Source organism: Lentinula edodes (assembly GCF_021015755.1).
Source record: "Lentinula edodes strain Le(Bin) 0899 ss11 chromosome Unknown C8R40scaffold_9, whole genome shotgun sequence".
Lineage (NCBI taxonomy): Eukaryota > Fungi > Basidiomycota > Agaricomycetes > Agaricales > Omphalotaceae > Lentinula > Lentinula edodes.
The window spans coordinates 813,265-829,290 of NW_025764315.1; the positions used below are offsets into that span (position 1 = coordinate 813,265).

Sequence of the window (16,026 nt, forward strand, 5' to 3'; positions counted from 1 at the left end):
GATAATTCGATATTTATGCCGTAGAGAACTTTTTCTTTGAGGATTGATAGTGAAACAAAATCATATTGAGTGATATTATGATCCACGGAAGCCTCCTCGACCGCCTCCACCGCCACGGAAACCCCCCCTTCCCCGAGAAAAGTTTCCCCCTCCGCCTCTTGAAAAACCTCGGCCACCACGGTCTCCACCAAATCCACGACCGCCACCACCCCGCCCACCACGTGCACCACCGCGGGGTGCACCTCGTCCTCTCCCTCCTGGGGCCCCTCGAGCACCTCCGCGGCCCCGCTCTAAAAAGAAGATATTATGAGATAAGAATACGGATGTAGGGGAAGAGTAATCGTACTTGTAACACCTGGAAAAGTAACTTGAAGGTAAATTCGAAGAAAAATGATGAATAAACGCACCTCCGGCAACTTTTGGCTTGGGCAAGAAACGTTCTATTGGCAAAAGCTTGTCGCCTCCAATGTAAACCTTGTCGCCCTTTTGAAAACTGCTGGCTATAACACCCTCACTCATTTTTATTGAAAAGTAAACCTCATTTATGGGCCCTAGTATTTCGTCGACTTTGCCGATGACAGATTTATTTTGAAGATAGATGGGAGCATTGAAATAAGGAACTTTATCGGCCATAGTTGAAGAACAAAGCATTTCACTTTCAACAGCATGAACGAAAGTGCCCATTTCTAAAAGAGTACGAGAATTAATGAAGATTGTGAAACTGCAACTGATATTAGAACACACCTAGAACTGTATCTGGAGGACCAAAATCTCGTTGCTGAAATCCTCCTCTACCACCACCTCGACCTGTCAATTAATGAGCGAAAGCGATAATAAAAGTTGATTGATTTTACCTCGACTAAAACCTCTGGATCCACCTCGGCTCATGGTTGTTGATTAGGATAAAAAATTCTTAGGCGCTTAGATGGTATAATGAGCTTGCTTCTCAACGAATGTGTTCCAGTTCACACCGGTTTTACCTTCTACGATTCCAGTATCGATGACCCAGATACTGCTTTACTTGGATCTAATCTCTGGGACCGCTTACTCACCGATGACCACGAGCTTTATATATCCATTTCTTCTCTTTCTTCACCGGCCATCATCTGTTTAGCTCGTCGTCACGATTCGGTCAGTCTTCACTCTTCCAAATGAATTCACAACCTCAATCTGTATACAGGCTCAAGATGGACTCGTTATTCCGCGCAAATGGCTCACACATCATAAACATATATTTGGTTCTGTACAATATGTTCATGTCACTCGGACTGTACCGGTACCTCTCACTGAAGTCTATGTGTCCGCCTTGTCTCCAGCCGCCTACGACGCTGCTATAACTCATGACGCTCTTTTGGAAAGCCATCTTTGTAGCAAGAAACAAATTCTACGGCAAGGATCTGTCTATAGCATCAGGCCCGACGCGTTGGTTGAATCACCTTCTGATCATCGACTTGAATTTCGGCTTGACATGCTTGAGCCTGTCTCACAAGGTTATGCTGAAGCGGGTCGTACCACCCTCTTTGTGACCTCCTTGACTGATACCAGCGAAGATGAAGATGAAGACGGCGAAACGGATTCTAGTACTTTGGGCTTGAGCAGTGACGACGAAAGCGTGGAAATCAGCCATGATTTTTTGGCCAACTCCGTGGTGTATCCCGCTTATAATCCGATCTCTCCCTCTATCTCGAATCCATCAGTCGACTTACACGCTGAGGGCGAACTTCACTTCAAAGTCCATGCATTATCCAACCCTGTTTCCATTTTGCATGATGACTACACAGTGTATCTTCGTACCGCTGACTTGGGTCGACTTGGCGTACTCAGTGGCGACTGGGTAAGGGTTATTGTTATCATTGTTCCGGGGCTCATCGATGCGCGCTAGGTTGTTGCACGTTGCCCTCACTCCCGACTGGTCAAAGCTGTTGCAGACGACGTCCTGGCATCAAGGTCGTAGGTTCTTCGGCAAACTCGTCTTTCATTTCTGACCTCTCCTTAGATACCAGACACATGGATCCCCAGTGCTTTTACACAACCTGCTACAAGGAACTTTATCCTCAATTTCTCTACATCCCAGCCCTTTCGGTTCCCGGGAGCCTTCCATACCAATTGCCCACTCTGTCACCGTCGCTAGGGTTGCGTCTCCGTTATCCATAAACAAGACTTATCAGAACTCTTTCCTTGAAGCCTTGAAAACTCATTTCACTCTCGGAAAGCGTTTGATCAAACAAGGCGATATCGTCGCCGTTGGTATCGATACAGATTCCATCGCGAGGCAAGGAGATGACTCTGAATTCGATTTAGTGAATGCAAAGTATGCGAGTTCTCATACGAAAAAGTACAGATGATATTAATGGACCAAAATAGGTTCCCCGCAACACCCACTAGACCCAACGAGGTAGTATTTTTCATGATTACCAATGTCGAATATAAGGTGCCCCCCAATGACAGCTCAAACCCTACAGTAGACACTTACTTTGGGTCAACTGTGGGTGAATTGGGATGTTGGTTTGATCCCGATTCGACGCGAATGGTGCAAGCTGGAGTAGATCACTCTTTTGTTCCAGACGTCGGTGGATATTTTGGCTCAGGTAACATTGGCCTTTCGAAAATCAGTCCATTCTTCAAATATCATTCTTTTCAGTTCGAATACCACCGTTCATTGAAGGATCGGGGAAGGCAACTCGGAAATTACATTCCATATCGTCCGTCGTTCTGGAACGCCGAGCAGTAGACTATAACCTCCAACTCTCGGTTCTGCTCAAAGGCGCGCGAGGCATCGGAAAATATACCGCTGCCTCCCAGGTTGCTCGAAATCTAGGAATGCACATACTTGAAGTGAGAGTGTGGTCTCGTTTCTGTCGTTTTCGAGTTTTTCCAATGTTCTGTGATCCCCATGTATAGGTCAACTGCTATGATATCATAGGTGAGAATGACACCAAGACCGAGGGGCAGCTGAGGGCAAGGTTCGAGAACGCGGTGGCCTGTTCGCCGTGCGTGTTGGTTCTCAGACACCTCGAGGCATTTGCTCAAAGTACTCAGGCGCCTGAAAATGGTAAAGGTGAGGAGAAGCTTGGAGTCTGTTTATGACTGAATATTGCTAGACATCACTGCAGAACCTGTCATTGTAAATGTTGTTCGGGATTGCATACAAAGTACGCATCATGCATGGAAGTCGAACGGGTATCCTGTAATTATCTGTGGAACGACGAGTATGGTGGAAAGGGTTCCGAGCGGATTGTTGGCATGTTTAAAGCATGAAGTGTCGTTTGAGGTGCGCCGATCCGAGGAAGAATTGCATCAACTTTCCAAACTCGGTTTTCAGGCTCCCGATGAGTTTGAGAGATACGCAATTCTCGACATCCTTCTTCAAAATACAAGGATAGCTCCGGATGTATCATTGTCCCACCTGGCTCAACAGACAGCTGCTTTTCTACCTGGCGACTTGTGTGACCTCGTCAGCCGTGCGGAAGCTGCTGCAGTGAATAGAGCTGGCCTCTCCTTGTGCGTGAACAGGTGGTTTCGTTGTCATGTAACTTACGCAAGAGTGTTCAGTGGCTCCGACCAATCTAGTGTGTTTGTCGCAGGTCTGTCATTAACGAATGCCGATTTTACTCAAGCACTTGACCAGGCCCGAGCTTCGTACTCCGAAAGCATTGGTGCACCCAAAATCCCAAGTGTTTCGTGGGACGACGTTGGTGGTCTTGCACAGGTGAAAGCAGACATATTGGATACCATACAACTCCCCCTAGACCATCCCGAACTTTTCGCTGATGGTTTAAAGAAACGCTCCGGAATCCTTCTGTATGGTCCTCCTGGAACAGGGAAAACTCTCGTCGCGAAAGCTGTTGCTACATCGTTTTCTCTCAACTTTTTTTCTATAAAAGGTCCCGAACTTCTCAATATGTACATTGGCGAATCTGAGGCCAACGTACGGAGGGTGTTCCAGCGAGCGAGAGATGCAAAGCCGTGTGTTATTTTCTTCGACGAACTAGATTCTATTGCACCAAAGAGGGGAAATCAAGGTGATTCTGGCGGAGTCATGGATCGAATTGTCAGTCAGCTTCTGGCCGAACTGGATGGTGCAGGCACTACGGCAGATGTATTTGTGATTGGGGCCACGAACAGACCAGACTTATTAGACGCAGCGCTCCTGAGGCCGGGCAGGTATGTTTACATTGCCCATATAATATTACTATCACGAATGAAATTTGATTAGATTTGATCGCATGTTATATCTGGGAGTCAGCGAGACACACGATGCGCAGCTCAACATTCTTGAAGCGTTGACTCGCAAGTTTCGGTTGCATCCTAGTCTCAACCTGAGAGAAGTGGTGGAACAATGTCCATTTAACTATACAGGTGCAGATTTCTACGCGCTTTGTTCGGATGCATTGTTGAATGCAATGATGCGCAAGGCTGAGGAGTTGGAGAACAAACTTAGTGAGTGCTCTGTACAAGAAGATGGATCTCTGCTTGACAGTGTATCTAGCTTCTTTCAATTATAATCCCAATCTTCACCCAAATCATCCACATCCCCTTACCCCTCAATACTATCTGGCTGAAATAGCATCTGAAGAAGATGTGCATGTGGAAGTCACTCAGAATGATTTTGTTCTTGCAATGAGGGAGCTTGTTCCAAGTGTAAGTCAGGCAGAAATGAATCATTATAAGCATATTCAGGACAGATTTTCAAAAAGTAATTAGTCGGTAACCTGATAAGGTGGGATGTATTATGTATCATTTATAATACCACCTGTAAAGTCCCAATAATAGTATGTACAGAACTGAATGTCTGTTTGAAATGGTATAGCCTACCAGCTATTCTTGGGGATAACTGGGCAGGGGTAATTTGTAGTGAGCAGAGGACAGCCATATATAATGTGTTATGACTTTAAACATACTTTTCTCTGAGTATAAACCAGGAGACTCCGGTGAGGCCCTGGCACAGAAGGCCTACTCTTGTCTTACCTGGACTGGGCCTGTCAAGTCCATGTTGGTGCCCTGCTCTGCCGCTCAGTAGCTGATGAAGTACTAAATAAGTATTTGATAGGTAGGGTTTTATATCCGAAATTTGCAGGATACTGATGTAGTACAGAAGAGAAACTTATGGAATACATATTGGGAACTTATGTGACATGGTAACAAATAAGGCTCTCAAAATAAAATGAAATAGTCAAAAACTTATAGAATAATCATATGACATGAGAAGAGTGATGAAAGCATCACATGTTGGAGAATGTCCAAAGAGGTGTGAAGCATGCTTAAGTATGTCAAAGCTTAGTCTGGATGTGTGAAGCATGTCGGAAGGGTGCAAAGATCCAGACTGAGCTTCAACACACTTGAGCATACTTCACACCCTTTCGCCATGCTTCACACATCCAGACTGAGCTCCGACACACTTGAGCATACTTCACACCCTTTTGACATGCTTCAACCCATTCAGACTGAGCTTCAACACACTTGAGCATGCTTTGCACCCTTCCAACACACTTCACACATCCAGACTGAGCTTTTGACACACTTGAGCATGCTTCACACATCCAGACTGAGCTTTTGACACACTTGAGAATGCTTCGCACCCTTCCAACATGCTTCACTCATCCAGACTGAGTGTTAAGATCATGTACACCATGTAACCGTGCCAGAGGCCACAAGGTGTCTAAGAGCGGAGGGTCGAATGGGACAGTAGTGAAGTTATTAACAACACCGCCGTTACGCCGCTAGTCCCCGGAGATCGAGAGTAGAGAAGAGAGGAGCCAGGAGCAGCCAAGTCGGAGTGGCAGTATCGCCGGTGGCAAGGAGTGAACCAAAGAACTCATAAGTCCTAAGGTTAGAGTAGAGAGTACTTCAAGGCAATGAGCCTGAAGACTAAGAGGAGAACTGAGTTGGAAAGGGAATCTAAGTTGATAGGAGACCTATGCTAGTTTTCACTCAGGGGAGGTGTGTTTAGCCAAAACTTTGTTGAGCATACTGTAGTGATAGAACACTTTCTACATACATTACACAGCGCTTCATCACTCCTAGTTATCACTGTAGTGACTTACTTAGTGTATAAAGTACTTAGAGACATCATTACTTAGTTTTACAACTCATAACTTAGCTATTTCTTTAGTGTTACTGTAGTTAGTTAGTTTTCATAGGTGCGCACAATTGTGGACACCTATTATCACGCCTCATGCGTTTCTAGTACATACAAGACCAAACAAACCTGTATTCCTACTATAGTTGAAAGATACAAATCAATCCTCACTCTATATTGACTTCTGTCATATCTACAGTGTTTATTGGAGTACTGAGCAACTATAAGGCTTGTAGTCCAACCTACTAGTCTTGTATTAAGGCATAGACAATCTGTGCACTGAGCTGGGTGGCATACTGCTTGGGTTAGCTGAAGGGCGCTCCAGTGTGTTTCAACTTCAACAAGTGTAATCTCCTTCAACAGATAGAACACTTTCTACATACATTACACAGCGCCTCATCACTCCTAGTTATCACTGTAGTGACTTACTTAGTGTATAAAGTACTTACAGACATCATTACTTAGTTTTACAACTCATAACTTAGCTATTTCTTTAGTGTTACTGTAGTTAGTTAGTTTTCATAGGTGCGCACAATTGTGGACACCTATTATCACGCCTCATGCGTTTCTAGTACATACAAGACCAAACAAACCTGTATTCCTACTATAGTTGAAAGATACAAATCAATACTCATACTATATTGACTCTGGTCATTGTTACTGTGTTTATTGGAGTACTGAGCAACTACAAGACTCTGTAGCACAACCTACTGAGCTTGTATTAAGGCATTGACATTCTCTGCACTGAGCTGGGTGTTGAGCATACTGTAGTGATAGAACACTTTCTACATACATTACACAGCGCTTCATCACTCCTAGTTATCACTGTAGTGACTTACTTAGTGTATAAAGTACTTACAGACATCATTACTTAGTTTTACAACTCATAACTTAGCTATTTCTTTAGTGTTACTGTAGTTAGTTAGTTTTCATAGGTGCGCACAATTGTGGACACCTATTATCACGCCTCATGCGTTTCTAGTACATACAAGACCAAACAAACCTGTATTCCTACTACAGTTGAAAGATACAAATCAATACTCATACTATATTGACTCTGGTCATTGTTACTGTGTTTATTGGAGTACTGAGCAACTACAAGACTCTGTAGCACAACCTACTGAGCTTGTATTAAGGCATTGACATTCTCTGCACTGAGCTGGGTGGCATACTGTTTGGGTTAGCTGAAGGGCGCTCCAGTGTGTTTCAACTTCAACAAGTGCAGTCTCCTTCAACACATCTACTTCAGGCAAACTCAGTGCTGATGAATATAAGGTCATCTGTACAATATCCCTCGTCGTCACTCTAATTCGGGTCTGGGGTTACGAAAATGACGAGGGAGTTGAGTCTCGTCATTACAAGATGTTAGAAAACTTCTTAGACCTTGTTCACTCGATGCGTGTCCTTTTTTTCCGTGAAACTTCACAGAAGTCGCGCACCTACTATAAATCTCATATCCTCAAATATCTGCGTGGCGTCCTCGAGCTATATCCTGATTTTACCCTAAAGCCTAATCATCATCATGCTGTTCACGTTGTTACCGATCTGGAAACCATGGGTCCGGGTCATGCTCGCAGTACACCAGTCTTCGAGTGCATTAACCACTCCTTACAACAACTTAATACTAACCGACGTCTGGGTAAGCTAATGGAGTCTTATCTTCGTATTCTTACAGTAATTTTGTGTTTTAGGAGAAGTTGAAGCTACAATGCTGACTTCTTATTGCTGGCAAACCAACCTCCAAGTCATCCTAGATCATAACACAGAGTTACAAGGAGAGATCAATGAGGCAATAACCGCTTTAACCGATATCGATCGTGAAGACCATCGTGGTATATTTGTTAAAGTCATGACTGAAAACAAAGTGACCAGACTGGGGATTGAACCCAGGACCTTCTGGTTATATTCCAGATGCTCTAACCAACTGAGCTATCCGACCTTGGTTCAACTAATGAGGACTTTACATATGGTAACAGTGGCCATCCAATCAACACTTCTTAAGGACTTACTATCTTCTTTTGCCTTGGTTGATGGAATTTTGCATAATACCATTTACACCTCATTAGGGTGTCAGGATTGAATCCTAACAATATTTGCAGGCACTGACTTAGTGGCTTGGGCAAGTACCGAATTCAAAGCAAGCCCCGCTTGCGTTGCAGAATCCACTCTGAATTGCATCATCTACCATCTATGCAACATATATGGTGTTTCTAGTTCACACTGGGATGGCAAGGTTTCTCGACAAGTACATACTGTGGGGGGAGTTGCGGCCGGGCGGGTGATTTACTCCCCCGCCATCTGTCAGAACTCTGTTGTTTTTCGCGACAATGGAAGGATTTGTGCTGGTACGATTGAGCAGGTCATCAGTCACTCTCATCCCCACCCTATCACTCAAAAAACGATTTCCATTACATACCTCAAAGTTATCGCCATGGTGCCAATCGACGCAGATGATGATCTCTATCGGAGACTGGACTGTGGATGGTTGTGCTATCAAAATCCTGCGGCGACAAAAGCCCTAACTATACCATTATCACACATTATCTCGCATTTTGTCCGTACGGACTTGTCATTCAAAATCAGAGGCAAACCGATTACACATGTATATCCTGTCCCAAAGGTAAAGCCATTGCTTTCTCCATTAATTCAATGATTTGTGATATTGTTCCCTTTAGTTTTTCCATGACAATGATTCAGGAATGCCAGCACCAGTTGATGCTCGAGAGTCGCAGTAAGGGTTGACCATCTATTCCAGTCTGAATAGCATTTCACACTACGCATTTTATGCCTTGCTGCTCCGAACAGGATCATGACATGCCAGTCTGGCCACAAGCATATTGTCATTAGATACGAGAATGTACACATCTAGTACTGCAAATCTTAGCTGACCATTGATATTGAGTTGATGTGTGAGGATATTATATGACATGAAGTCACTTAACGAGTTTGAGACCACTAACTTGCACACTGCTGCGTCGTGAGTGCTTGGGACCACCAATTCTGTAGAGTTCCTTCTTTTTGATAGCTTAATGTCATATTATTGAAAGACGTGGTCCACATAGCAGAAGTTTCGCAAACATTGTTCTACACCATATCAAAACATGTAAGGTACTCTAAAGTTAATGAATATACATAGTACTGCAACCCAGTCTCCAAATGTAGATATCACCAACCAAAACAGAAGGGTACAAATGAAGACCCCTACAAGAACTGTCATATCCAAAGCAGTTTGGAGGATAGGATTTGTCTGTCAAAATGTGAGCCCACGAGACATCAAAATAATTTCAGGCAGTCCTACTATCTTTGTAATGTTCTCTTGAGTCGGGAATCGATCACGGGAATATCGTTGAAGTTGAGCAAAGGTAAATAATGCAGCACTGGGAACCAGAAATCCGACACCAACAGCATGTGGTTGACTATGGAACATAACCGAAAGTTTCCAGAGTAGTTTGACGGAAAATAGCAAGTAGCTGATGATCCCCACATTGAACAGGACTTGGGGGAGTTGCAGATCAATGGACTAAACATTGAAGAGGTGAACACGGTCCCGCGCAAACAAAAATGAATACGTGGTCACTCACAGGAAAGTCTCTGAGAACAAGCGAACAATTGAAGAGTATTGCAGTAATTCGGCGACATGCATCCTTGATGGTGAGGCTTTCGCTCTGTACGGCTGTGAGACAAGCCGACCCTTATGATTCATGTTCAGACCTTAGGTTGAATGAAACTGTCTTTCACGATGGTGTCTTGCAAAGAATCTCTTCGGTGATTGGTTGAATAGCGGATCTATTTAAGGGTATGAGATCGAGCGGCGAGTGCGAGCACTAAATCGAAGGTTTACTGGAGCATTGTCTGCGTGAGGTCCGACTTGTTCTGCATCGTTTACTCCCATGATTTCCACTGTCAAGTATAACAGAAGTTCGGGGAAATCTGAATCAGATGTTCCTAGCAAAGAGAGCAGATATAACTCACAGAGGTACCCTACTCCTCTGAATCCTGAGGTGTGAAGAGAGGATTGGCTCCTACCGAGTTGAACTCTGTAGGGATGGCCGACACAAAGACAAGGACAGACGATCATGAGCGCTAGCGCTCGGGCCCAAAGAATTGATGACATTAGATAATCAAATCATCGCGGCCATTTCTGTCGAATTCTGTCTTGACCTAATACTTTGTTGATTCATCCCTTACCGTCGTCTTGTATTCGAGTCAAACTCGTTACAAGCTATCTTAATCTTCAAGGAACACGATCCGGAACACGATCTCAAGAAGCATTATTTCGAGTCGGCTCGAGAGTTCGACTATTGTCGACTCTTGCGCAGCATTCTCAAGCAGCCAGAACTTCCGCATTCAACCGCCTTGGCTCACACATGCGATACGCGCTACCCTAGCCGGTCAATCTAGCTATCCGTCAGTCTTTCTCAGTCATACCTTTGTTGTCAACCACCGCCAACCTAAACGTCCTTTTTTTCAGCCTTCTGAACTTGAGCTCTTACGATTGAAGAACTTCCTTGACAAAACTGGCGTTGGGACGAGGTCCCTAAGCTAATTAGATGTGCACCATTACTCCTCATACAAATGTATACTATTTAGGACAAACTGTCAATCGATACACTCTGCCCAGCTTTCCATTTTATCGAATGAAGGCCTGGGACTGGCATCCTATACAGTGGTTGTTTGATTCGTTCTAACTTAGGCAAATATTACCTTGCTTTGGAGTATACCAATTCGAGGCAAGCTTTGCTTGCAAAATCATCTCAGAATGAGTGAACTCAAAGGTACTATGGTTTCAAGAGGCCCGGTAATCCCATCGACAGCGACATAATACCCATGACAGCATGGTTAGCATTCCTCAGGTTTTTGTCCACATCCGGACTGATCACAAACGTCTAACACACTATCCCAAGCTACACACATACCCATTGGTCTCCATCTACCCCCCGATCCCGGACCACAACAGCTCATATGCTGACAATCCACCACGACCACCTTCTCCATCCTCTCAATTCACGCGCAACTGGAAACTCACAGGCAGTTCATTGATACACAAGACGCTAACTGCGCTTTATCCCTCTTAACGCTTGTTCAGTTTATTTCCATCCCTGCTCAGGAAACGAGTGATTGGGTTGAGCTCAAGAGTCTATGGTCCCAGGAGGCCCGACAGTCATTATCTAATCCCATCGACAACGACATAATACCCATCACAGCATGATTAGCATTCCTCAGGCTCTTGTCCACATCCAAATCACCCACAAACGTGTTGAAGGAGATTGCACTTGTTGAAGTTGAAACACACTGGAGCGCCCTTCAGCTAACCCAAACAGTATGCCACCCAGCTCAGTGCAGAGAATGTCAATGCCTTAATACAAGCTCAGTAGGTTGTGCTACAGAGTCTTGTAGTTGCTCAGTACTCCAATAAACACAGTAACAATGACCAGAGTCAATATAGTATGAGTATTGATTTGTATCTTTCAACTGTAGTAGGAATACAGGTTTGTTTGGTCTTGTATGTACTAGAAACGCATGAGGCGTGATAATAGGTGTCCACAATTGTGCGCACCTATGAAAACTAACTAACTACAGTAACACTAAAGAAATAGCTAAGTTATGAGTTGTAAAACTAAGTAATGATGTCTGTAAGTACTTTATACACTAAGTAAGTCACTACAGTGATAACTAGGAGTGATGAAGCGCTGTGTAATGTATGTAGAAAGTGTTCTATCACTACAGTATGCTCAACACGTGCCCTCGCATGTTCTTCGAAAATCTGGGTTGTGGACAAAGTATTCAGCGCGGCTCGTGTCAAGGAAGACAACTTAGTTTACTGACGCGGTTAGGACCCTTCGAATCGCTTCCTTCTCCTGGCCAGTCGGATAACGCGGCATGGACTCCAAAAACCTTTCCGAGCCGTACACCGAGAAAAAGAAAATCACGACGTCCCCTTTAAAAATTTCTGTACAGTCGTACGCGTCAAACGCAGTGTTGATATTTGGGCTACTCTGATCGTAAGTGCCGACAACGTAGTATTTTCGTTGGTTGACGACGACTTGAGCCCTGTACAGAGCGTTTGCATCCGTATCTGATCTGAATCCAATACGAACATCGATGAAGCGCTTGTTGCTGTATCGCTTCAACACCGAAAGGAAGTTTTTCTGTTCAGCTAACGCATTACCGAGGCCGAAGTAAAGTCCAAGCGTCATTCCATGAGTCTGTGGGATTTGTGTTAGCCAGGCATGTTGTAGCAACAAAATGCCAAAATTACCATGTCCTCTAGCTCTGGCATGATATTTCCATTTAATGTTGGACAGACAGTGGTGTGATCTGGGGACTGTCTTCGACCAGAAGGTCCTGCGATAGCGGGAACTGGGGAGAGACTCGTACCATTCAAGGCGGATCATAATACGGGCATAATGCGGTTGGATTGTTGTTATCAACAAATTTAGAAAGGCGATGGAGTATCGACGAGGGAAAAGGTGATTATTCTGTCTCTGATTTTATGAGAGGGAACACGCTGTTAACACGAGTCCTGCAAGTGAATCCCCCGTTACAGGTTTGAACAAATACAGGGAGATTTCCAGGGCATCGAACTTTTGGTCACGAAACGTGAAATCCTGGCGTACATTGTCAATATCGAGCTCGTTGACTCTCTTTCCAAAGAATCCCACAACACTACAAAACACTACGTGGGTCTCTAAATTCACAGAATCAAATTCCAAGCATGGAGGACTTGCAGTAATATTAGGAGTACAAAACAGTTGTAGTTAAATTCGACATCAGTGCCGTTCTTTTAGTACAGATTGTGGTTTAAAAATTCGAATAAGCTGAAAAATAGAATCGGTAATTTCTGACAATCCGGAGTTAATTAGCGAAGGATGAAAGGGATCAAAAAGCATGTTATGGAAAAATCGAAATCCTGAACCATGTGTGCAGAACCCATGGCCAGGCAGAACCACACCCCCTTGCTTTCATCCCGACACTTAACCTTGGTCAACTTTTATCCCCACACATCTAGCTCTATATCTCTGATTCACATTTAAGCCGCCTTGATTGAGGTACTCAGTAAGGCAAAGTGTCTCTCACCAACAATACTTTTGAATTCCACAAAGCTTCCCGCTGATCCAGAGAAGCAATATTCAGCCGCGAGGTATAGCCAAACTTAATATCAGGAACATATCACATCACATCTTGAGATCCGATCGATATTGCTAGATCTAGATTATTATTGATTATTTCATCATTCATCGTCCTTACCTATATGAGCCTATATGTAGGACTCCGGCAGGGAAAAGTGATACTATACAAGATTCGAGGGACTTATCAAATTTTGTGATGCTTATTAGCTCGCAGGGATCCAAAGACTTCAACGTTGAGAGTTTTCGGTTTTAGATATTGAGGACATCAATATGGGGATGCTCCTTGGATTTGCCGGGGTTGCTCTTACCATGAACGATTGATTACGCGGTAAGAATGTTCGACCTCATGTACTTGACATGTATAGGAGGCCTAGGGTCATGATTACAATCGAAACCCTTCAAGAAAACGTGAATCCGTAGCAGTACCAGGCCTTGTTCGAAGCCTGTGCCACTGCATGCTTCAACAATCGATCAATCCAACGATATCAGCTGAAAAAAAACGGCTTCACGCAGGATGCTTGTCCAACAAGTGACAGTTCGAACAGTGCGGTGTCGAAGGGTGTTGAGGGTCCCATTTCTGAGACTCACTTACAGCCGACAATCCATCGGATCCGGACCTGGTATTCCACAATTAGATAGGTACCCATGATATTTTGTATAGACTACCTACCAACAGTGGCAATCGAGAAAGACCGGTACGATTATGGCTTTTCCGACAGGCTTGCACTCCTAAGATGTATGTACATGGAGAATCAGCTTTGGAATCAGCAGGTTCAAAACAATCGATTGGCTACGTCTGGACACAAGAGCTGAAGAAGGCTAAGTAGCGAGAATTTTACAGTTTGCTTGATACAAATGTCCACAAAAAGCTAAGCGCCACATCAAGACTGGATGAAGTAAATAATCTCCAAAGCGAACCCGATGAGAAGCAAACTCTGCCTTCTTGGACTGCGAGCCACAGATGTCGCTGGTCCATCCTCATGATTGAACGATTGAAGATCAGCAGGGTCAATCGAGTGTATTATGCTGTTCGTTATGGTGTTTTGAGATAATCAAGACGAGAAAAGAAACCGAGGGTCCCCTACGAGTTGCAGGACCTTCGTCGCGAACTGCTGGACTGATCGAGCCTGGGTGAGTAAAAGCATGGATGAGAGACAAGTTAACCTACTAATCAGGAGCGGGAGTTTTGCGAGTTTTGGATCACCCTTTCGAGAAGTCTGATTTCGTTTGTCTTTTCGACCAATAAAGCAATGAGTTCAGAGTTGAGAGACCTCAGGTCAGCAAGACGTAGGGAGGTTTGTACATCCTAGAAAGCAGTTTATTGAGTACAAGTAACCATGTTTTCAGAGGATACTCACCTCGATATCGAGCTATTCAAGGCTCCCTGATAAAGCAGCTATCTCAGTTCGAAGTTGTTCGGCTTCGTCTGAAGCGGCAGACACTCTCCGTTCATACTGATTGATTTCGGCGTCCTCGCATGTTATGTAGCGCACTTGCGATGGGGGCGACATTGTATAACCACTAAAGAGAATCCTCGCGCACTTTTATACAAACTCCGTTTCATTGTGGGCCATTCATCATAAGGCTCATGGTCGGATGCCCATTCGTTGTCTTCGACGAGTGCCTTTGATGCTATGACAGCCGAGATGGACGGTATAAGATATAGGTTTCCCTTTCATGATCAGGTGAAAGACAACAGGAGAGGAGATCCTCAGAGTTGAACTCATGAGGAATGTCTAAGCTGACGCGAAACTTGGGAGTTGGACGAACGACAAAGGATAGCTTACGTAATTACCAGATGTGACTCGATCACTTGACTTTCGTTACCGTAATCAGCTAGAATCATACTAGTACTAGTACGACGTCGACAACCTTGCGCGATCTGTGAACACTTGGTCCTGGTTTCTGTTGAAGGAGACTGCACTTGTTGAAGTTGAAACACACTGGAGCGCCCTTCAGCTAACCCAAGCAGTATGCCACCCAGCTCAGTGCACAGATTGTCAATGCCTTAATACAAGACTAGTAGGTTGGACTACAAGCCTTATAGTTGCTCAGTACTCCAATAAACACTGTAGATATGACAGAAGTCAATATAGAGTGAGGATTGATTTGTATCTTTCAACTGTAGTAGGAATACAGGTTTGTTTGGTCTTGTATGTACTAGAAACGCATGAGGCGTGATAATAGGTGTCCACAATTGTGCGCACCTATGAAAACTAACTAACTACAGCAACACTAAAGAAATAGCTAAGTTATGAGTTGTAAAACTAAGTAATGATGTCTGTAAGTACTTTGTATACTAAGTAAGTCACTACAGTGATAACTAGGAGTGATGAGGCGCTGTGTAATGTATGTAGAAAGTGTTCTATCACTACAGTATGCTCAACAGTTTCAAACTGGACGCATGCGCAAGGACACGAACTTTCGATCATCACACCTTGGTCTATCTTATGTCCCTCATCGCTATGGATGCTGACATTTAGATGCTCGTGGCGTCGTAAGCAGGTTCTTCGAAAAGAGGGTGAGGAACCTCTTAGACTAAACTCTTTCGTGCGCTGACGTATCATATTACAGGCAAGCTGGAAGGAAGGAAGTGTGACAAGCTCAAATTTTTCGGTGACTTACATATCGACAATTATTTCAATCATTGGTTGGATGGAGTATACGTACGGAAACCTTGTAAGAGCAACATCTAGAACATTATTACTTTGTTGGATCGACGACACGCTAGTATAATCTCCTGGATTACTCGAGTATCTGTGCATGCACTAATAGTCATATTAACAACGATATTGTCTATTTTAGTTTCTGGCAACG

The 16,026-nt window shown here is 44.1% G+C and overlaps 3 protein-coding genes and 1 non-coding gene across 4 annotated transcripts; 1 reads left to right on the top strand and 3 right to left on the bottom strand.

Moving 5' to 3' along the window:
- Positions 1 to 75: 75 nt before the first annotated feature.
- On the bottom strand, positions 76 to 943 carry C8R40DRAFT_1248313 (Gar1/Naf1 RNA binding region-domain-containing protein; the record flags this gene model as incomplete). Its single annotated transcript, XM_046233655.1, has 5 exons — positions 855 to 943; positions 745 to 807; positions 408 to 686; positions 347 to 355; positions 76 to 290 (listed from the first exon to the last, which is right to left on the bottom strand). Exons 1-5 carry the CDS (start codon positions 886 to 888, stop codon positions 76 to 78), a joined length of 600 nt encoding a protein of 199 aa, XP_046088829.1. The 5' UTR covers positions 889 to 943.
- Positions 934 to 4,704, top strand: C8R40DRAFT_1271551 (P-loop containing nucleoside triphosphate hydrolase protein; the record flags this gene model as incomplete). Its single annotated transcript, XM_046234054.1, has 11 exons — positions 934 to 1,131; positions 1,181 to 1,834; positions 1,883 to 1,947; positions 1,997 to 2,311; positions 2,365 to 2,588; positions 2,642 to 2,835; positions 2,902 to 3,058; positions 3,114 to 3,501; positions 3,553 to 4,164; positions 4,217 to 4,440; positions 4,481 to 4,704. The coding sequence occupies 11 exons, from the start codon at positions 934 to 936 to the stop codon at positions 4,702 to 4,704; spliced, it is 3,255 nt and encodes a 1,084-aa protein (XP_046088830.1).
- A 3,240-nt stretch (positions 4,705 to 7,944) lies between these two features.
- On the bottom strand, positions 7,945 to 8,018 carry C8R40DRAFT_t83. The gene has a single exon. It is a non-coding gene; the product is annotated as a tRNA-Ile (tRNA).
- A 3,874-nt stretch (positions 8,019 to 11,892) lies between these two features.
- On the bottom strand, positions 11,893 to 12,359 carry C8R40DRAFT_1067889 (uncharacterized protein; the record flags this gene model as incomplete). Its single annotated transcript, XM_046225946.1, has 2 exons — positions 11,893 to 12,285; positions 12,339 to 12,359. The coding sequence occupies 2 exons, from the start codon at positions 12,357 to 12,359 to the stop codon at positions 11,893 to 11,895; spliced, it is 414 nt and encodes a 137-aa protein (XP_046088831.1).
- Positions 12,360 to 16,026: the final 3,667 nt, after the last annotated feature.